The following is a 24,583-nucleotide window of genomic DNA, read 5'->3' on the forward strand; positions in this document are numbered from 1 at the left end:
AATGGGTTCATTTTGGTGTATAATATTTGAACTGGCTTGTTATGCGAAATAATGGGTAGGAAAGAATTATTATTAGTCTTAATATTAGATTTCGATTTCAGCCATGATCGTCCCACTGCAGGGCAAAGGCCTCCCTACCCTCCTTCCACTCTTTTCTGTTTAAAGCTTTTTGCGGCCAATCCTTGTTAATATGAATATTATAAAATAACAATCGAAGTCAACTACTGACCTCAATTTCTGGCTAGCAACTTGGTTGTAAATAACACCAAATCAAATACACGATGACTTTTAAAAACTATCATTTTTTAAATAATAAATGATGGAAACGGAATACACAGTACGGTTCACACGTTGGTAACAAGACTCCTTGGTGACTATGGGAAAGGTATGGGGCAGGCACACCTGTGTGTGTAGTGGCCTGTGAGATTCAAGTGTAGATAGGAACCTTTTTGGAATTTTCTTTTTGAAATTGTACACAGATTGTAGAGAAAATGATTTTATGGGGTCGCTTTTTTGGCAAGTATATGGTATGTTAAGAATATTTTTCTAGATAGTATAGAGCGTATTCGATTATATTTTCTGTATTTTCATGTCGGAAATACATTTAATTTTGTGAACAAAAAACAATTAACCACATAAGCTAACTGAAGAGATGCTGTATAGTATATATTTTGAGATATTTTATATGCTAAAAAACCAGTCAGTTTTAGCTATGAAATCTAACAAAAAAAAAGAATCTTACAAAATTAGAAGAAAATAAATAATAAAAAGTAACAACCAACCTAACTTGATCGTGTAAATTTTTTATCTAATACTTTTTTAAGTAGGTAAAATAGCTTAAAATTGAGCAGATAATTTTATGTAAGAGCCTTTAGTAAAGGAGTAATCGATACTGTTGATAAGGCGAATCCCTTTGAGAGCGTTGAATGAAACGCAACGAAATAAAAAAGAAAGATGCCCGCCTCGACCGTTGGTGTAGGTATCGGTAGCTTTCTGCTTCATATCTTAGCGTGTGGTGTAAGATGAAAAAAAACATTTTAAAATTGCTAAGTAGTAGCACGGTGTCTGGAAATGTGCCCGATATAATATGGCAATAGGCTTACTTATACGGAACTAATAAATTGTAATCTACATGGAACAAATACATTGTACCTCTGCCTTCGGGGATAAAAGGCGTGATGATTAACTAAAGGCATTCTTAAATACCTATATGTATAAAGTAGCAGGACTTATAAATTGTAACATACCCGTAAGACCCTGCTACTGCTACTGCCTGATAAACTAAATGAATTCTTAAATATGTTATTAGGTATCTTATTTATTGATTATAGTTGATGGTAAGGAATTAGTGTACAAAATAATAATATGTTCTTTTTTTACCCTCCTATTGATTTCATTGCAACTTTTATATACCCCAAACAAATATAACTATGGAATAAGAATCTTAGCGAGAATCTGATGTTGTTTAATTACAATATCATGCTGCAGGAGGCTGGTCGGTCATTAAAAGCGGAAAGTTGGTGAATGCGGGTCCATCAAAGTTCACAGAGCGAGCACGAAGGGAAAGACGAAACAACTTCACAACAACGTCAGAAATTATTTCTTCATAAATTTTAGAACAAAAATCTTATGAAAAAAACAACAACGAAATTCCATCCGTTTATTAAGTAGTAAGTTTGAAACTGATAACTTTTTTTTGCAGTCGGTTAATCTTGATTTAGGGCTGTGCTCTAGAAATAGAAATCGATTTGGAGTCGATGAAAAACAAACATGGTTTACTATTATGTTATCGGCTTACTCACGTAATTGTTTGACGAATTCGAATTAGAATTCGACTAGTTTCAAGCCATGCTAGAGGCTCATTATTATAAGCAGCATTCCGCAACACACGACGTGGTAATGGTACGTGAGTAAGCCGATAACATAATAATTAATTTAGTATGTCTCACGAAAGTTTTAATAAAACAAACAAGGTGTTTTAGAATGTCTTAGAATTCACTGTAAATCATAATTTACTATTTTGTTACAAAGTCAGATATCTTTTAGAGTACCAACAGCAATGTGATACTTTGATGTGCAGCTGATACCTCGTGGTACATAATCATCATAGCTACGAAACTAGTTGAGTATTTCTACCTTCCTCGTCCTATACAGACTAATTCCTATGTTACTTTAATTATATGTATATTTCACACACTAACACATCAAGATACGTATTAAATACATAATCGAGCTATTTTAAACATTAGTTCTGAATATTTGATGCGCACTGTGAGGTAATTTCGTTCAAACGTCACTTCTACCCGTCAGCTCCGTATCACCTCCATCATATTTCTGCTCTCCTGGTACTTGGTTAAAAATATCTTTAGTTTCATACAAACATAATTTGATTTAAGCACAGAAGAGGTAAATAGAGGTCACTTCTCGTCACTAATTTCACTAGTACAGAAATAAATATTTATTTGACTTATGCCCGAATACTCAAACGCTACTCAATTTTATATATAATACAGTAAACTAAATCAACAGGCCTTTTCGAAACGTCTTGAAAAATACATCCATTGTTAAATTTTTGCTGTACCTACATGCCATTGTATTTTTTTGTTTTTTGCGTGTGAAATAAATGTTATTTCTTTCTTTGTCTTATGAAATAGAGGTAAGCATATGCCTATTACCCTATAAACACTTACACTATTTTAGAATTTTTTACCGAGAACCAAAAGTGCTCAATAATATTGTACCTTACTAGGATCACAGAAGAGCCAAGCGACCACTCGACCAATGCGGCAGTTTGATATAGCGTACTCGTCTAAAATTCTCTGCTGCGGTCCGTGATTCTAACAGCAACAGGGACAAAGAGAATGGGAGGCCAAATGGAGTCCGTGTGTGTACCATATCTGTCTTTATTCCCCGACATCCTGAATCCGCGGAATGCTCCGAGTGGGGCTTGTGGGGGCTTTTCTTTGTTTTTGCTTTTGGCTTCCAACAGGTGTATTAATTAAGGCTGTTCATGTTTTTTTGTGTAGTTTGGGTATAGTGTAGTCTGGTTCGGAGGATTATAAGAGGCTTGTTGTTCGAATCTTTATTAGTTATGTAGGATTTTATATGTAAGACTTAGATTGCTAGAAATGGCGTAGGCCGCATCATCAGGTGATGGTCCCATTAAATGTAAAAAAAAATTGGTTCCAGAAAACAAGATAGGTTTAGTAATTGCTGTTATTTGCTTAACCTTTGTTATGTCGGAACGCAGATATACGCGAGACACTATGTGTTTTCTACCGTGTCTTATATACCGGCATACAATCGGTTAAGAATATTTACTTTTAGAGAACGTTTCAGAACATACCCGGATCACAGAACAGTATAGCCCATTGCCTTAATTCACCTCAGTATCACGACCTTTTTATCCGTTCTCGCGTTTCTTATAAAAATGTACCATACATCCATGTTTCGGGGAACTCAAAGCTGGTTCGTGAGGAGCCCTTCAGCCCAGTTTCCTGAGTCTTTGATACAACGGCCCGGTGCGAATCACATCGCTCTCGATCACAAGCCTTGCCACATTCGGCCTTCTTGTTATTTGCTAATTGGATTCTGATATTTAATGGACAGTTGATAAAGGTCACTTTTGATTGAGTTCCATATGTTTGTGTTTAATAAATACAACTGTGTAGATTAGGATAGGTGGGTTTGGAACGATTTGTATTGGCGTATTTCAATTTGATTGACTTGTTCTATTTAAATTTACATTTGTATGTACATAATGTCCAGCATTTGTTTGTTTAAAGGCGCAAATCTTTAAAGGCAATCTGTTTGGTACTTACTTTTGGACTTACTATGTTTGTATCGTTTTGAACATACTTATAGAAAAACATAGTGTTTGTCATTCAATTAGACTAGATCAATACTATAAACTATCTACATTTTTTAATACTTAGAAACATTCTAAAGAAAAGGATACTGTTATCCTTTTCTTTCTATATCCCAGCAAAGTATTACAACCCCTTTAGTACGCGGTGGACCACTTCCGATACGGCTACACAACCTAGCCATATCCTTTACAAACACACATAGCATACACTTCGCCACGTCAATTAACCATTCCTATTCATTCCACCCTCCCTTATTAGAATCATTCATACCTCTTTTAGATCCCACTCTATTTATTCAACCCTTGAATAAATACAGTTTTAACGTAAAACACGAATAATTCAAATAAATCACGAGGATTTAGTTCGTTTGAAATTCTATAGGCAAGTTCGGTTTGACAACGATGCCCCTTGTACCCTTATCATTGCAGATCTGTAATAATACCCGTCTAGAATATAGGTGAGCCTGAATATAGCCGTTGACGTGACCAAATTGTATAAAGATGTTGCTACCTGAACAAGATAGGGGTTGATAATAAAATTGTTTGGTATTTTGCGGCGATAGGCCCTTCTACAGGTGATTGTCGGCGAATTAGGGCGTAATTTGTCATTCATCGATTTTGTGAAGGTTTTATATACCTATTTTACTTGTAGTATATATTGTGCGTGTTTCTTTATTTGTGCATGTGTGAATTAATTTAATTTATAATTCATACCAAAGATGCTTACCAATACACGAAAACCAAAACAAAAATAATAATCTCTTCTCCAAAAATCGTGCAAATTGCAGTATCAACAAAGCAGACGAGTTGTGTACACACGTCAGCGACGGGGTGACGTGTGCTGAATGTGTTTCCGTCGCCCCGAGCGAATCTAATGGCCAACTCCGTGCGGTTGCCTCGCAAAGTGACGACAAAATACGTCAACAGACAGCAGGAGGGCGTAATTAAAAGAAAAATAAGCGCTATTCATAAACGTCCGTCGGAATAGCGGGGTCGTTGCGGCATTATATTACCACCATCTTAGTCTGACCTCCCGCACCAACGAAACACCAACAAAAATGAGGCTGGTCAATTTCTGTAGCGTCTCATATTATGGTGGCCATCGGAGTTTATCACACAGGCCCGTTTAATCTAGCTCTTAGGTTGGGAGGACAGCAGGAAAGGTTTACTTTACGCCCCACAGGGGTTGATTAAGCGATATGAGGTGATCTTATTGCCTTGAGACACTTATGAGACAATCTTTTTCTGTCTTAATGAATGTCACATAAAATATAATTGTGAGGAGTGATTTATTTTCGTGTGAGAGGCTGAGGGGATTATGTGGGACACTTTAACTTAGTTCCTTAACTGTCAGAAGGAAAGCCGGAGGCGATAATGAATAAGCGGATTTGCAATCTATAGCCAAAGTTGTAAGGAATCATGTGAGCGGTAAAATTATGGTTTGTTTTGGTTAAATGTACGTGAAATGATTTATGGGCGGTGCGGAGTAGTTCGCCGCTGGTTTTTGTTTTAGCTATCATATAATATTTGTGTTTTGTTTTGGTTTAGTGTTTTCAAAGAAAGGAATATCTTGAGACAAAATGGTAGGTGTCTTTATAAGAAGTTCATAGATACTATATAATAATATCTTTATTAAAATGATTTGTAATTTTGAAAGTACAATTTCTAAATGTTTAATGACGGCGTGTCACGTTCCGAGAGTTCCGTTAAGAGTCTGACACTCCCTCTCGGCTTGCCGAAGGCAGAAAAAGTCATTGAATGATTTGCCCCCAAAGTAAAAAGAGGTTTTACACACACACTAACGATTAACAAAAATCATTGTTTGACCATGATTATAAGTTTGTTTGGTTATGATTACAAGCATTTAAACTATACCTAGACCACTGCAACCCCTAGCTCTATAGCATAGCGTGAGCGTTGTGTACAGTAAAACTTGCACCGATAAACTACATTTCCGCGTGCCGTACTCTAGGCAACTTTTACAAAATACTGCTTCAATAAACTACACAAGTATTTTTACTTATTTTTTCCAAAAATATTTTCTACACAGTATCGAGCTGTAAATACTGGCGTTTGTTCTATTTTTATTTTAGTTTAGATCCAATTTCACTGGACTAGGGGCAGTTGTTTATAAATCACTGAAATACTAGTTTTATACCACGACTTCGTACAAAGTCAAAGTAAAAGTATTTATTTCGAATAGACCGCGAAGGCACTTTTGAAGGCCAATAAAAATATTACAATATTAAAAAAAATACTGTCTGTCGGCCAGTCCTCTAGTGAAGCTATTTGTTCGTTCCAAAGTGTATATTCCTATGGAGAAGTAGCAACGAGCACGTATTTAAAAATCCAGTTATGTCTCGAAAATACCAGTTTCCATAGGATTTTTGGTAAAATCCTATCACACATTCTTCAAAGAACCAATCTACACATCAAACAGCTTTCTACCAGTAGTTGCGGCTGTTCGTTGTCACTCACTCAATCATCAGCCACGACTCTTTACCAATATACTAACCATATACAAACCAACCATATACTGATAATACACTAACCAATATACAGTTCTATTCATCAGTATATTTTGTATTAGCCCGCGGTTTCACCCGCATTTCTATGGGATAAAAAGTAGCCCATGTGTTATTTTAGACCATATCCTATACCTGTTTTAAATTTCATCCTGATCCCTTCAACCATTTTGACGTGATTTAGTAACAAACATCAAAACAAAAAAAAAAACAATCTCAGTAACTTTTGCATTTATAATAATAGTAAGATATTTTTTATACCTAATATTAATAAAATATGTATTATACATCTAACAGTTAGAAAAAAAGCAAAATAAAAATAAAATACATAAAAAAAATGCATATCCATATGCATATTGTCAGTAACAGTCGTATTGTAATCGTGAACTCAGTCAAAGATGTACAAAAATTCCGGTTGACTGGATGTGACAAGGGGCGGGCGAACTAGCAAAGGAGAAATGACCTTAATCAAGCTGTGGTACGGCCCACCTCTGTTATTGTTGTCCAAATAAGGCCCCGCTTTTTGCTAAAACAACAGCCGGTTGCGCCGCCATTCAAAGTTGAGGGTCCCCTAGCATTTGTATGTAAATTATACGTAATCTCTGTGTGTCGGTATCGTGGTTATACGAGTCCGGAACCTTTACCGGACTGTAGAGTTAATAACGCTAGAAGATGTGATAAGTGGTTTATGGGTTATTTCTTTCGTTTTGTTTGAATTTTAGTTCTTTGCCCTAAGTTAATTATTAGTTTAAGTCTTTGACTGCCAATAGAAAACTGTTGAAGGCAAATCGGCAACGTCGGTCACCGGTGACTACGGCGTTCAATGTGTTAATTAAATTGGATTTATGTTGTACGTTATGTAATAAACAAACATTTACATACATGGAAAAGATGAAATACACTGTACTGTCCAAAATTAGATTAAGATCTATTGTATCACAAGTTCCTGTGAATACATTCCTATTTCTGAAAGCCGAGGTGGAAAAAAAATTGAAACAATTAAGATGTTTTAACTGTATTTATCAAATTGTATGAAGTTTTTAATGTAGGTATTTAAACTAAACTTATTTACAGAATTGAAATTTTAGTCATATCGCCCAGAGCTTTCCATTTAATATCGCCCATTCTCTGGGTATCACAAAACATTTCCATATTTTATGCATTATAATAATTTTCACATTTAGCTTACTGTATCTTTTTAAAGAAGTCTCGCTAGTAATACATATACATAGATATTTATAGATAGCTTTTGCGTAAAATCGTTTTACTTGTAGCCAAAATTGAATGTGTAATGTGTAACAAAAAAACAGAATAATTCATGAACACTTTGATAGTAAACTACAAAATTATTGTTTTTATTTTTCTTTTTAATATCTTGATACGATATCTATAGGTATTTTTACTTTTATATTATAGTTTAGTAACTTTTTCTTTGTCTATTTTTTACGTTTTTTGTACATATACAATGGTGGATTTAATGTCTTATGGCATTCTCTAACAGTCAACCTTAGGGTGTACAGAGAGACAATAGTAAGTAGGTGTCGATTTTGACTGACATAAAGATTTATTTATGATATAAAAACAGACATTTAATAAAAAATATGTACATACATTACCCTTACCCAAACGTATTAGCAACTACACACGTGTAAGACAAAATTAATCAACACAGAATTGCATAAAAAACCTTCATTAAACCTAACATAGATAAACCTTCTCAAAATCCTACTTTTACGACACAGTAAGATTACAATACGAGACATAAAAGGTTGGTCATCAAGCGTGGCCCATCTAGAATCTTTAGCGCTACGGTGAGCGCCATTATTGTCAACTACTAAGTTTTACAGGCTCATTAACTGATGGAGAATGACCGTAAACCATTGTCCTCATGACGTTTATAATTACGGTCTGTGATATAAAAAATATTATTTCCAATAAAGGTGGGTCTTTAGTCGTAAACCTGTATTTTCAGGCTAGTTTTGTTGTTGTGCTGTTGTGAATTTTGTTTAGTTTCCTGGTGCATTGGATGAGAGAATACAAAAACAATAGCCTTTCTGCTAGGAAGTTTACTGGTAGGTTAGTGGAATGGTAATTAGGTTTGGTTTCTATGTTTAGTTTTATGTGATTGTGTTTATGCTAAAATAACTTTAGAACATACAAATATTGAATTACGGTGTATGATTTTTATAAGTCTTGTCTTTATTACCCCAATCTTCCCAATCCCTGATTTCCCCTTTACCCTCAAATGGCCGGCAACGCACATGTAACGCCTCTGGTGTTTCGAGTGTCCATGGGTGGCGGCGATTGCTTACCATCAGGTGATCCGTCTGCTCGTTTACCGGCTTATACCATTTTTTATTTATTTTTTTTACAAAATTGTTACATAAATATTTTTTATTTTTTACCCGACAGTAGGAGTGATTTTTTTTTATTAGCTGTTGCTTTCGTAAGTAACTCGTATGAGATCAGATTAATAATAATTACTCGTATGTATTATTCTCATTTATATCTGCGTATAAAAAGATCGTCCATTAACCAAAATTTTTAAAAGGTCACATTGAAAACAAACTTTCGTGATTATAACAGAGCTAGGTCTGAATCTTTTCAGGCTAGGTCGGTGACCTAGCTAGACTTAAGCAAGGTTTATAGCTCTAATATTGTAGATGGCATCGCATTTGGCTCGATTAGTCTTGAATACTAAGTGGATAGGTCCTAAACTTGATTGCCGACGTTTTTCATTGGTTCGTCGGTACGGTATAGTAGATTTGTAAATTCCACTGTACTTGGTATGATTGTAACCAATGTAAGGGCATTTGTTTTTTTAATTTTGGCTTAAATGAGAATGTTAAGTGTGTGCAATTTTTAAAATGTATTTATATTACAATTGAACAATGTGTTAGTAACTAATGAATCCCACAAAAACATTTCATGTTAAATGTTGCCAAGACGAGACCATATAGCTCGCACTGTCAAAAAGTAATCAGATCCCGTGTAGAGCCAAGTTTCTAACCCTATACTTTTGAACTGGCGAGTCGGCCGCACGGACTTTTTGCTATTCGTCATATGGGCTTGAGCTTAAAAATCTATTCAATCTTCTAAACTCTTTCCGTGCGGCCAACTCGCCAGTTCAAAAGTATAGGGTTAGAAACTTGGCTCTACACGGGATCTGATTACTTTTTGACAGTGCGAGCTATATGGTCTCGTCTTGGCAACATTTAACATGAAATGTTTTTGTGGGATTTCATTTCTTTTTGTAGGTTGCTTATGATAGAAAGATAAAATGAGCGACAAATTCACCTACTAAGCTCTAAATATTGTAAGATGGAAACGTAATCGCTAATACTTTTTATCAATGAAAATTAAAACACTAGTATCTAAACCTTTACCTACTAAACTAGTCTTGAATACTAAGTGGATAGGTCCTAAACTTGATTGCCGACGTTTTTCATTGGTTCGTCGGTATAGTGAGTTCGTAAATTCCACTGTACTTGGTATGATTGTAACCTTATGGGTAGGATAATGTTTTGATGTAAGGGAATTTGTTTTTAATTTTGGGTTAAATGAGAATGTTTAATGTGTGCAATTATTTTCTTATTATTAAAATGTTTTAGGGATGATTTTATATTTAAATTGAACAATGCGTGAGTAACTAATGAGTAAAATTATTGTTATTACAAACATACTATACTAATTTTGAAGTTTCGTTTAGAAAGTTAAAGTGCCTAATTAATTGAAATAAATGCTTTGAATTTGACTTTGACACCCTTTTTGCTAATAGGTAAACATTTAACGAAAGCATTCTTTACTTTTCATTACTTTAGTTCTTATAATATGACAAACATTTTTTAAAAACTTCAAAATAACAACACAAGTTTAGCTTTTAGCTTATTCACAACATCGAAATGTCAAAACTAAATCGATACTTAATATTATCGATAGTAAAACTAATCTCCTAACATAAACAGCTTAAATGTATCGATACGTTAATATCGATACATGTATAGTATCGAGTTTTAGTCGCAATGTCGTTATGGGATTATCGAGAGAGCATTGAATTTATGAATGATTAATACTCGGTCGATTTTGCGGTAGATAGTTGATAGAGAGTAATTACTAATTAGGCTGTAAGGTATTTTAGTGATGTTCTTGGTATGTACTGATATTGATACTATTATTAGAACTTGAGACGGGATATTTATCATGTTTATTTATGACGATGAGTTTCCGATATTTCGGCACTGTTGCAAGCGCCATGATCACGGATGAATATCGATAAATAAACATGGTAAATATCCCGTCTCAAGTTCTAATAATAGTGTTAGTGACCATGTCAGTTTAAAAACTGATATCGATATGTTAATAGGGATGATGACGGGGTATGAAAATTGAAAATCTATTTAGTACGTCAGTTACGTAATGAAAAAATATTAGACACGTATATTTATTATATTTTTGTCATATTATAAGATAACAAAACTTAGGTTAGACGAATGAAAGTTTAGGAGTGGGAGCAAATACGTCATTGCTACGTATAAAACGTTCTTAGAAGTGGCGTCACGCGATATTTCAAATCAATTCAACCCCGAAAGTATTTGTTTTCGTAAGAAATTAAAACATACGCGTCTAATATTTTAAAATAATCTACAAGACGGACATTAAAACAAAAATTAGCCATCTAACCTATTGAGTACTTTATAAAACCCAACAACATTTAGTGAGACACTATTCCCAAACACAGAAACGCATCCCAAACATCCGCATACGCTTTACACCATTCCAAGCTGCACATTTTTGGCGCTGCATATCCCAGCACAGCATCACAAGTTCCAATGAAAATTGCTCCTTTAATACGAGATCTTTGCTTGCTCACAACGTTCCAGCTAAACTGGTATTACTCAGGTCTGCACGGAACAATGCAAAGCTTACACATTCCATCCACTCCTACCCAATTCGGTATCACGTTTCCATTCCTGATTTAATAGTGTGAAATTGGAATTAATGATGTCGTTTTGTTTAGTTGTGTTGTCGTTTTTTTGTTTTTGGATTATAATGTAAGTGTTGGTTTTTGGTTAGTGTGCTTTTTCACGAGAGATGTGCTATGTAGATATGCTACGAAGATGTTATAGATAAGCTGTGAAACTATATGACCGTTTCCACTGATACTAAGCTATGTAGCTGTGCGAAAAAGATACGCAGCTCAAGTATGCGATGTATCGATAGTGGCTTACACATTCCATCCACTCCTACCCAATTCTGTAAGCCATCCATAGCACACATCCATAGCACGCATGCATAAAAAAACATAGCTTAGCTGAGTCCATTTCCACCAGTGCTAGGCTATGTGTACCAATGAATATGATTGGTGGAAGCAACTTAGTATAGCAGTACATCTCTAGTGGAAAAGCACTCATATGCTCTTTATGACATTTCTTTTCTCTATATTTATTACTGTGACTAAGAAAAGTAAACACGATCTTTTTCTACACCTATATCTTAGCACAGCATCACTATACATCACAGTTATAGAGATAGTTTTAGTATAACTAATTAGCAGAGCGATCGAAGACATAATATGTCTACCTATATACTACTAAGAGAGGTAAGACGTACTAGACATAGGTATACCTCCAGGTAATGTATGACAGCACCTGTGTCTAACAATGTTACCGAGTTTACGGAGTACGTCGCGGCTATGACACGTAGCGGTTTCCTTGGATAACTCACCCAGACTCCGGTTCGGGATAATTATGTTATAGGTTAGGTATTGTTGTTATTTGTGTTATAGGTTCGTAAGATTTTATTCTGGTGGTAGAGGGGATACACTTATTATCACTTCTATTCTTAACGTGGAGTGACCTGCTATAAAATAGTGTTTCAATTATTATAACTTTAAAAGTAAATAAAATATTTATTATAATGTACGTCACGCCTTTTATCCCCGAAGGGCTAGGCAGAGGTGCACATTACGGCATGCCGCTATGCAATGTACATCCACTTTTAACCATTTGTATTATAAGTCCCATGTAATAGGGAGTGAACTGATTGCCATACACTGGGCACTTTTCCAGACTCCGTGCTACTCAACCCGGGAATCGAACCCGAGACCCCTTGTTCGGCAGTCGTATTTGCGACCACTCGACCAACGAGGCAGTATATAGGCAGCATATTATTATAATTATGTAACTTAATTAACACTAATTACATGAAACATTCAAATATTTATTGATTTGTATTTAAATAAATAATTATATACTACTGTTCCATTCAGTTGCACTAAAATGAATCATTATTTGCATTTAACAATTATGTAATTGATTTGAGTTTTTAGTTAGCACTATTTGTGGTATCTGAATTTGTTTCAAATATATTTCATTGTGTAATTAGTAATACAGAAATTACGGCACATAAGTTGACACAAGTAGTTAAAATAGTGACAGAATTCCGTCGATAGCATAGTATCGAAATATCGCTCTTTCAGAATAAGAGAGAGAAAACATTAATTGCACCTTTCTAAATACAGCATAATTGGATAATCGAATAACCAAAACTATTGATCGTGCATTGGGAACTTATTTTTAATATAAATTGATATAAAGACCGCAAAGAACACATCAATAGGTATATTAGAGTGATCATAAACAACAGAGATTTTTTAAATCATCCAATTTCTTCTTCCTCTCTGGGCGAGGCGAGAGGGAGTTTTACTGACTAAAAACAATTCCATTCCTACTCCTGCTTTTCGAGCCGGAGCCCCGGGCAATCTGCTAGGCATTCTGCAGCTCCGGATCGAAACAACAGAGTTGCAGCTCCAATATTTTTAAACTCCAACCAATATTTACGTACCATTAACGTAACAAAATATTCGAGTCGACCGAGAAGAAATTAATCTACTCGAATAAATTAAAATTAATAAGATTAAAAGAGCCCAGAGCGTTGAGTTGCCTGTGGCTTGCTCTAACTGAATTTAAATTACTTTCTCACCTCTTGTGAAGTGCATAATGGCATTAAAATTGAAATTATTAACATTTTGGAATACAGATGGACAGTTTTAATTGTTGCTTTATTCTTGATGCCAGGTATTACTTAGAGTTGATGCTTGTTTCTAAGTAATAAATGTTTCATTAGCGGTCTTATGCAGATCGGTTTTGTGAGTTTTATAATTGTATTCGTTGTTTAAAGTATTTTATTTTGTCTAATTAAGAGTGGTTTTCCCTTAACGCGTTATTTTTAAGGCTGGTTAAAAGGTCTCGTTACAACTATAATATATTTGTAGATAGAAAACCAAAAATCGTGTCAAAACCCCAAGAACTTATATACCGATAGATTCTAAAAATATATCTAACTGCCACACTCAGAGACATTTATTGATTACTTACATTATTTCTTAGTAACGATTTTGTACCAAAAACAATTGCTAAAGTCTGGGTTAAATAATCATTAAATGACTCTGAGTGCGGCGGCAAGAAATTAAATTAAGCAGATATACCAAATATGGACTTATTATGAAAACATTATATGTAGTATAATTTGTATTTCAGAATACAAATTATACTAAATAATGTAAATAAAAATAAACAAAAAATATTTACGATTGAATTTGCCGTCTGTATCCGCACATCAGGGCGTTTTTCGCGGTACTTAAAAACTTAATATAATTAACATTTCGTGGGGACGCCTCTTATCATATTGTGGCGCCCAACCCCGAGCATACGACGAACTTTCATTAAGATTTGCAAATTAAATTCGTCTCTACGGCGTGTTTTAATCGCGCCCATCTTTTCTTAATTAAACTTAATTATAGGTGACTCCTAAGTGATGTAGGAGGTCGCTAAAACAATTTCATGTCAAGCGGTCGCGACTCGCAATGATTTATAACACCGTGTGGTCATTGCCTTATTTTATTTTTTTAATTTGTATCACATTTCATAATGCCATGTTCTATAGGTTGGTTTAAAAAATTATTATTAAAATTTTGAATTGAGAATGTAGTTTTATTTATTTGTAAATGGAATTATATTTCTTTTTTTGAATATTTTTGTTTGATACTTTTTTTTCTTTATGTTTCGTTTCAACAAAATATGCCTTGTTTCATCTAAAAACAACAATACACCTAGAAATATAACTTACAAACTACCACTTACCATGCATCTTATCATTCAGCAGCGCGTATCTAGGGTTGGAGGCCACATCCAGCGGCAAGGAGTTCCACAGCCACCTGACCTTCGGCGAGGGGTTGCCAGTGGCTTGGCAGGGGAGAGTGGCGGTGTGACCGACTTCCACCACCATGGTGGTGGGTGGGGGCGCGATGCTGGGGAAACCAGGTGGGGCTTTGTCCGCTGTAAAGATAGAAAAATGAACTGTTAGTATTAAAATGACTGGTTTTTTCATAACACAATTTTATAAAACGTAATTAACGTTATACGTAAAACACAATAAATAGATAAAATCCCCTAGGACGATTGTTTTCTTTTCCCCTAATGAAGTAATTAGAGAAAATCAGCGTAGTGTTAGTATAAGATTGTACCTTATTTGCATTTATATAACGCAACTAAACTATGAACTAATTACCTACAGTAAATTGGAATTTAAAAGTTCCGATGCTATAAAACACATAGTAAACACGTAAAGCAGTGCCAATGAGAAGTGGCACAAAATCTCAAAATGAGAAGTAGATACCTACGCACTTTACAATCCTTCCCATTCAAGTTACGTAGGTACCAAGTAGGCTCAAAGAGATAAGCTCTATAAAAAGAAACCAATCTACCATCTCAAGATTTAAGCCCCTGACAAAGAGGTTCACGAAATGAAACAGAATCACACCGCGGAAATCTTAAAACATTCCCATAAAATTTCAAATAGTGAAATGTTAATTTGCTAAATGAAATTCCGTAGTCACGGCTAAACTGAACGAAATTTGATTAAGATACAAGGCTCACATTATTCCTCTTAGATTGTAAAGCTTCATCGGTTGCAAGAAGTGTAAAAGAGACGAGTTTATTCTCTGTAGGATCGAGTGGAGAGATTACTTCGAGAACTTTTGGCGAATGAAATTCATTGTCTGATGAAACTCGGCGCGATTAATTAGATAAACAGAAGGGTTTCGATATGAGGGTGTAGTACGAGTTTGTTTTACGTTAAACGAAAATGAAACGAGACCGCGTTCGGCACTCTGATTGGTTGGTTCCTTCGCGCCGGCCAATCAGAGCGCTGAACGCGGTCTCGTTCCGTTTTCGTTTAACGTAAAGCAAACTCGTACTAAGGGTACTGAACTTAACCAATTTCGTGTATTGTAGTTAAATTGTAATCTTGCGTTACTTGTTAAGTGTCGTTTGTAATCGGGATTCGATTTCATCTTCTTTGTTTTATCGAAGTTTAAATTCGATATTCGTTTCGAGTTGTACAACTTGGTCTGGTAAATAAACACAGTGTTATTGAAGCTTAGAACTCTTGTTTAGTTAATTGAATTTAGTTTTTGTGTTAATAATAAAATGTGTTGATGAAAAAATATCAGAAAAGTATTTTTTTTATTTTGTCATATAAAATAAAATGAATCAAAATTTTGCAGTGGGAGCAAATACGTCATATGTACGTATAAAAAGTACCTAAAAGTGACATTATGCTAAGTGACGATATATTTTCGAAAGCTTTTGTTTCCGAGAGAAAATAAAAAATACGTTTCTAATATTTTAAAATAATCTACAAGACTGACATTACAATAAAAACTAGTCATTTACCCCATTTTAACCTAATAAACTGTTGAAACTATCAGCAAAACCTTTTAATTCCCAAGTTGAGAACTTAAGTCATAAATACAGATCAGGAATCGTTTCTTGAAATACTCGGAACCACGGTCCCTCTTTACAACATTAATTTAGTATAATATCCTTAGTAGGGACCCGAACTGTGTTCCTATGATATCTTACGGGGCTAATACGAGCCTTCCGTAGTACCGATCCCAAGCGATCGTCGGTTTCCTGGGGCATTAATAATCATATACCTATGTTGTATGGACCTCGGTCTCTACTACATGATTTGCACCCCGACACAACCCAACGTAATTACTATTTAAGTATGCCCCAAGTTACACGTTTGTGTGTAGGTATATAATTTACATAATGTTACTCGGACTGAAAATCATTTCATGTTCTTCACTCTTTAATTATTTAGCTACGGTTGTGTGTTAAATTTTAATAAGTTGTTTTTGCGTTTTATTGAGGTCGAGTGTTTGGTGTTTTTTCTTTTCTTTTTATATCTTTATACAAGTTTTATGGTGGTACTTTTTTATGTTGGTTACGTTCGTACGACATTTTTCACGGCCAAAGTTGGTGAGAGTGGACGAGTTTGCGTTACAAGGAAAGTTGGAGTCCAATTTTTGAGTACGTTTTAATTTTATCAGAGTGCAAAAGAGCATAGGATTAGGGTAAGTGTATTGGAGCTGTTTGCTTGTAAATTGCACAACATATTGGAAGGGGTTAGTGTAAACAAATCCGTGTTACCTGAAAAGGATTTTATCCAATATTTTTCTTTACAAATTGTATCCACTACTTTCCTGTAAACGAAAAGTCAAGTGAAGATTATGGTTGCCGTAAAGGTTCGAGTGCTAAGCGGTTGCCATGGAAACGGTAAATTTAGTGGTGTATGGTACATACGATATTGTATCGTGGCACAATCCGATTATCGCGGTTTGTTTTTCTTCGAGACTGCCACTAAGTTACATGGAAATCTGTGGTATAAGTTTAGTGCGAGAGTAACATATCATGTTAAGGTACTGCCTTGGCAACTTAAGTTTTTATAAATACTTTATTATATCTCTATATATAAAAATCAATTGCTGTTCGTTAGTCTCACTAAAACTCGAGAACGGGTGGACCGATTTGGCTAATTTTGGTCTTGAATTATTTGTGCAAGTTCAGGGCAGGTCTAAAAGGTGAGAAAAAAATTTTTGAGGCGGTACGAAGTTTGCCGGATCAGCTAGTATTATATGAAATTACTAGAAAATGACAGCGAAGTACTTTAACTACATACTAAGTAATTAGTAAACTATTCCTGGCTCATACCAAAATCTAGTATTCAACTTAGTTCCTTTGTTCTCTATATGTCTCGCCAGACTATAATTTGATTAAGAAAGTTTAAAGCAACATAAGGATATGATATTTCGGATCTGGATACGGATTTGGATAAAGGTGTAGTGTTGTACCCATTTAGATAATTAATAAATTAAATTAAGAACATAATAAAATGACGTTTTTGACGTATTGTGAGATAAACTACTTGAAATAAGTTTTATTAAAAAATCGACTCCGAATCCGTATATTAAATTGTATCGGAAATTCGATATTTTCGGTTACAGATACGAAGCTTAATAACACCTTTGGTTTAAAAGCAATATTTTGATGTAATGGAACTATGGTGTTTTTTTTTGAGATGGGAAAATCATTTATTGTCTTCTCCCACATTGGGTGAGGCGGGAGGGAGTGTCAGACTCTTACTGACTAAAAATACCCCTTCTCCTGCTTTGAACCGGAGCCCCGGTAACCTATGCAACTATTTGTGATATTGCAGCGAAATTGTGAACCACTTCGTGTATGTCATTGCTATACATAGTATGGAGTAATTTTGATTATGAGTTTGTAATTACATATTTTGAAGTCTCTTGCAGTTAGTAGGTAGAAAATAGTTTGATTAAACAGATCTTAAGAAAGTGAATAGTTTCTTCAGACACAGTAAAAAAAAATGTAAATTTGCTGAAAAAGCACGTTGTGGTTAAGAATACGTATTTAATGTTTCCGTACATAGTGTTATTGTAGATATTTTGAAATCATTGTAAATAACATGAAAATAATAACGCTTAAGTTTATGAAAACGAAAACAAAACGTAGTGTTTTTCTGGACCGTTCTATGTACACCCTGTATAGATAAGGATATTCCCATATCAACGTAATTCCCAACAAATAAAAAGTTAAGATAATTTCAATCAACATCAATCCACTTTGATGCACAAGTACAAGCGTATAAAAATTAAACCCATCGAAAAAATACACCGAGGACTAATAGAATACGCAATCAAAGCATAGAAAACCATAAAACGCTCATAAAAGCCACTCTTTTCCTGTAAAAAATCCCTCACTTTCATTTTTTTCACAAAGGCTTATCCCCTTTTTCAAAAATAGCTCTTAAAACATTATGATAAGGTTTAAAATCGTTCTGAAGAAGATGGTGGTTGGTTTGGCTCATAAATTTATACCAAACTTGATATTAATTACGGACTCCCGCAAATTGTAATATATTGCATCCCTAGTTATATTACGCTGTGCCTTCCCAAAGATTCTTGTAGTTTATTTAAACTTTCCATGAATATTGTATAAAAAATTCATAACCTCTCACTTTTATATAGGGCGCGTAATTTTTTGGGTTCCGTAAGATTTTCTGTCTCTTTATATAAGTAAACAGGATGTTGTTTGTGTGTGCGTGTCAACTTTTTCTATCAATATTAAATGTTTCTTAATATTTGTAGCAGTTTATTGCATTGTACAAATGTGCAGTTCTTTACTCTTACGACAGTCGCAGCAAGAGTAGGAATGGTGACAAATATTTTCAAGTTCATCACGAATTTTGCTTAAAGAACTACCAAAAATATTTTATTATAATTTTGATGGGACATAATATAGAAACTAAAAACCATTTCTTTAAAAAAGACACATAACACGTAACGGCTCGCCTTTGGTTTAAATAATTATTAACTGACGATGGATTTTAAAAAAACCAACCAAAGGTTGTCTGGAAGAAATCGCCATGTGTCAGTGTGTGATAAGACCGCTTATTATACTCAAATTACTATTTAATATATATGTGCAATAAAGTACAAAATAAATAAATTAATAAACGTCTCTAAATAGATCAGTATCAAAGATTTTTAATAACATCCATAGGCACCTACGAAAAGCGTATGAAAAAGGAGTCTCCAGGATACGTGTTCCATTTCAAAGAACTCGATTGACTTTGATTACATATCGTATATAAGACAGAGTGCTTCCAGTCTCCCAACGTCAAATAAAAGGTCTCTTTGACATTAAGAGGAATGAATTCAATAATCCTTCATGGTGATGATCGCTTATCGAATGTGTGGAAGCCTTTGAAGGCTCTTTCTCCTCATAAAGCGAAGAGGTTCATATGTATTGAGATTGTTTATGTAGAAATTTTGGTTTCAATTGTGAATTGGGCGTGGTGTGGTCATTGTTGTTTTGGTGGTCGTTTGTTTGTTTGTGTGTGTGTGGATATAGTATAGGAGTTATAATGATAATGTTTATGATTTTAATTCGTTTACTATATGACAATGAGGTGAGTAACATAATGAAGGATTCACGAGGATTTTAAATCGTGATACGTAATTGTATTTTTATTATTAAATCAGAATTAGTCGATATAATTTCGAAGACCAAATAAAATTGTACAGTATCAATTTCTATCAATCGGAATTGGATTAAAAAGTAAGTCCCCTGTGTATACTAAAAAGTAGCACTGTCCAACTCCTGTGTTGTTTTTTATTAAATCTGAATTAGTAGATATACTTTCAAAGACCAAATAAAAATGTATAGTATACATTTCTATCAATTGGAATTGGATTAAAAAGTAAGTCTTCTATGCGTACTACGGATACTATAAAAAGTAGCACTATCCAACTCCTAGCATCGCATCCAATGTAGTAATTCCTCAATGAACTTATTAGTTCCCACTCTTCGACACAGATGTCGCCAATCGAGACTGGCAGGCATTCAACCATTCAACCAAACTTTCCCTGTGTTTCCCAATCCGTATAATTACGTTTTGATTTTTTTTATACACAAAAGAATATCGTTTTTTTCCTTTATTTTTCCTTATTTCTCGTTATGGAGCCATCTCCTGTCGGTCTCTGTGGTATCCTTGACTTATATCTTATTTACGGTGCTATAAATATGGCGTAAGAAGTGGCTATATTGAAATATTAGGGGCTCGAATAAATAACAATTGAATCGTGGAATTATGTTCCGGCAACATATTTTTGGTGTGAGTTACATGATGTGTCGTGTGTCGCTTGATTTGGTGTTTAGGGGTTAGCTATACATACTTATGTTACTAGTACATGTTTATGTTTGTGTAGTAATATGCAAACATGTCATTACTGGTTTCCCGCCCATGGTTTTGCACGTAGGGTCAAAAAAAAAACTTAGCCAATAGTACTCATAGTCTCTTATTTCCAGATACACAAATCATACCATAAAATCCCTTTAAAAGACATATAAGCGGCTTTCCGACACGGAGTCAACTTCTCGCAAAGAGACGGTTTGAGCATTACCTATTCGCCACACTTGCTTAATGTGGGTTGGCGATTTCTGACTTATAATTAAAACTTTATAATTTTTTAAGATGATTTTCTTCACCGTTTGTCAGTGATGTCTAAATAATCTTAGAAAGTACAATATAACACGGAAAAAGTGACGTTGGTACTTGCTGTTCGTAGGTCCGTCTTGAGCCTCCGGGCCACCACGACATTTTTTCTGTTGCACTAATAAGCAACTTTAATAAGCTTGAATAACAACTTGCTTCCGTAATCAAGCTTAAAATTTCTATCTTTAACCAGACCCAACAAAAAACTCCTCAACTTTGTACCAATATAATAGAGAGACCGATTTCAACAAAACTGCAACCCTATATACTGTATACTACAAGTAGTGTTACTCCGTCCGTAGAAAGCTATAAAATTGCAAGTTACTGTTTGTGCGATATTCTAAGTGGTACGAGCACATGGGACCAATACCGTTTAAACTTACATTTATCTAATAAGGAAAAACGAAGGCTTTTCTCTTTATACTTGTATGTTGTACATTTACTTTGAGTGGCTCAGTTGCTTTAGTTATATTGTGAAAGAGAGACTCCATTTTCTATTTTTTCAGACTTATGATGTTGATTAAGAAGATTGTTAACTCTGAATTGTATTCTGTTAAGTTTTTTTTAAACGTTGCCCACACTAGGATTTTCTCCTGTGTCGTGGGTGCGTTTACAAACATACAAGTTCACATACACATGACACCCAGACCCGAAACAACAATTTGTGGATCATACAAATAGTTGCTCCGTGCGAGAATCTATCCCGCTACACGTTGCGCGGCAGTCGGTTGCCCAGCCTCCGTACCAACCGTGCAGTTCTCATAAGTGCTTCATAACCATAACTGTTGCATTCTAAAGCACTTTCGTATTGAAGTGCAATAGATTAACTGATTTAATTTTATTTTTAGAACTCTTATTTGAATAAGAGAGAAATAAAACTATTTATTCCTATGTTTGCTATGCCAAAATAAACCCCAAAGAGCCCTTCACATCAAATAATAATCTTTGCTTAATATAAAATTCACCACAAAACAGGAGAAATGTCAAACGATTATTACAATCTAAACCTTTCAACGGAATGATCTGAATAATGTCGGTAACCGCATCAATATTCATCGAGACGTTTCAAAGATTTATTTGGATAAACAAACAGACGAGGTAACGGCTTAATTATATACTTATTGCAGTATTAAGGGGCGTCAGGATTTCTAAGGGAATAAATGTTTTTCGATTCGACTAATATTGGTTGTGGTTTCATCTCATTTGAATGTCTTAATTTACATACTGTAAATAAATAGGTAAATGTACCTTTGAAGATATAAACAAAGGTAAACCGCATAGCAACTGATAAATTCGTGTTATGTTCTAAGTTTAACTTGGGCAAAGTACTATTTTAGATTTTGTGGTTGACCCAATGATCCTTTGATCGATCTGTGCTTGAAGACAAGATGGACAATAAAAGGCTACTATTTACATGAGTTTAAAGCGACTATGGTATCTTTATATTTTTTAATGGTATAAGCCGCTAAACGAACTGACGGTTCACCTGATGGAAAACCATTGCCGCCGACTATGGACACCAGAAACACCAGAGGCGTTACAAGTGCGTTACTTTTGGTGGTTAGGAATTTAAGGGTGATTGGGGAATCGGAAATTGGGTAGATTGGGAAGGAGTGGTAACGTCACTCATATAACGAAACACAACGCAAGCGTTGTTTCACGTCGGTTTCACACTTAATTATTTATGGCACGATTATAGTTCTAAAGATACATTATTAAGGGAATCTTTATAATATCAGGCCTTGAAAAGTTCTTCATTAACAGTGTTGTAATTGAATATCAAATGGAAAACTCATAAGTGTTTCGTATCAGAATAATAAATTCCCTAAATTGCCTAATCTTCGCTACGTTAAAAGGAAACCATAGGCATACATTCAACCGCTGAAAACATGAATATTTCCCTTTCAAATTAAACCAATCTTTTGATATTTACACGGTAAAGATTTTACATTCATCTTTAATTAAAATTTTCAAAGCTTTCCGTCGGCATCGACGTTGTTTCGGTACGGTAACAATACAGCTATTATTTATTTAGGTAAAAATTGTTTCCTATATCACACAGTTAATTAATCTAGTTAATTGAACGCGATACAATAAGGATGTTCACATTGTACCTAGTACATAATGATTTGTTGCCGAGTATCGATTATTCGATACGATCTTTTTATAGCTTTTGTAATTGAATGGTTTTTGTTTCGAATGAATTTGGTATCGATACAAAACTCATTTGTATTCGAATTTGTTTTAACGATATGTAATTTTGTTTTCAATTGATCGGCTTTTATTAGTTGTTGTGATGTTTTATTATATTTTGGTTACGATTATTCGATTACTAGTTAAATTTACATTTTGTTTGAAGGTAAAGAATATTGTTCTGTGATATTATACCTTATTTATAGATATTGTTAATAACTCAATTCAACTGTAAAGTACCTATCTACATAAAAACTCAGGTTCAACGATTCTTCATACGACTTATGTATGAGTAGGTACATAGGTACGTGAGTCGCAAGTCGAGTACAGAATTTGATGAAATACTACGTACATAACACACAATCTTCCAATAGCGAATAAGCAAATTTCGTCAGTATGCGCGGAAAAACGAAGGATCCTCTTTTCAATATCGTCGAAGGCTTAAATTTGATCACATTATCACACGGGGATATTAAATTCGGAGTTAATAAAATACGATGACACTCAAATATTGAAGTTGATTCGATTATAAAGGCGGGATCACACGTAACGAATAATTTGACAGCTCGACTGTGCCTGTCATTGAACTGTCAAACTGACAGAAGAGGAAGAACGTGCGGTTTTGAATTTGTCTTTTGTTTTTAATGTTCTTTATGGTCAGGTTAATTTTATGTTCGTATTTTGAGTTTAAACATTGAAGTATGTATCTAGAGAGACGTGAGACAGAGACAGTTGGATAGTCTAAAAATGTTTATAGATGTAATTATTTTAATAACATCTAAATACCGAATATAATACAGTTGAAAGAGAAGCTCATTACCACTTACCACATCCTATTAACATAAAATCTTTACAAAACACCCAAAACCAAAGACAAAAACGAATTAATGAACTATAATAACACGACGACAAAATATCTTAACCGTTTATTTACCCGGACAAAAATAAACATATCGACAGGGCAACAAGCGCTTGTAACATCAAAAATATTTGTTCGGCACGTGGAGAATAGCCCTCGTACTCTCCAACCACGAGCAGCCATCTTGATTTAAGCAGGGCTTTTCTCCTATAACAACGGGTTACGGGTCACAAAGGGCTTCCAGTTACTTGATCAACGTTGGTAATTCTTCTCAAGGATTTAGCAGTGCCAGTGTAGGGTTACTCGGCACATTTGACACCATGTAATATGCTCAACGAAACTCGACTAGGCTTAAAGGCTTATCTCAGACTTGATTAAATATTTCTTAAGGTTTAATACGAATCTCGGAAAGATTTGGATTTCGACGTGATATATTTTTGATTAGATTTTTTGGCGGAATATATTCGTGTGTTTTTTTTTTTATTTCTACTGTCTGATTGCTCGTGTAGAGAGCGATATTTGTATAATTTTCGCTGTTGTGTTTAATTTTATTTTCAACTGTTTTGTTACGAAACATGCTAAAATGTTCGTGAATTTTTTTCATAGTTGTTATTTACGATTGTTATGTTTGTAACTTAAATCATTCACGGCAGGATAGTATTCATGTTTGCTATTTTAATATTAAATAGGTTACATTTGGGAAAAATTATTATT

At 34.4% G+C, this 24,583-nt stretch overlaps 1 protein-coding gene across 6 annotated transcripts in view; it reads right to left on the minus strand.

Annotated features, from left to right (window-relative positions):
* Nucleotides 1–24,583, minus strand: part of LOC118272772 (tyrosine-protein phosphatase Lar) — a 407,994-nt gene that overhangs the window by 53,434 nt on the left and 329,977 nt on the right. For all 6 annotated transcript variants that reach the window (XM_050707977.1, XM_050707974.1, XM_050707976.1 and 3 more), the window contains one exon: nucleotides 14,535–14,729. In XM_050707977.1, the coding sequence (XP_050563934.1) occupies nucleotides 14,535–14,729 (195 nt within the window). The remainder of the gene's footprint in view (nucleotides 1–14,534; nucleotides 14,730–24,583) is intronic.

The sequence above is a fragment of the Spodoptera frugiperda genome, chromosome 4 (genome assembly GCF_023101765.2).
Source record: "Spodoptera frugiperda isolate SF20-4 chromosome 4, AGI-APGP_CSIRO_Sfru_2.0, whole genome shotgun sequence".
Classification (NCBI taxonomy): Eukaryota; Metazoa; Arthropoda; class Insecta; order Lepidoptera; family Noctuidae; genus Spodoptera; species Spodoptera frugiperda.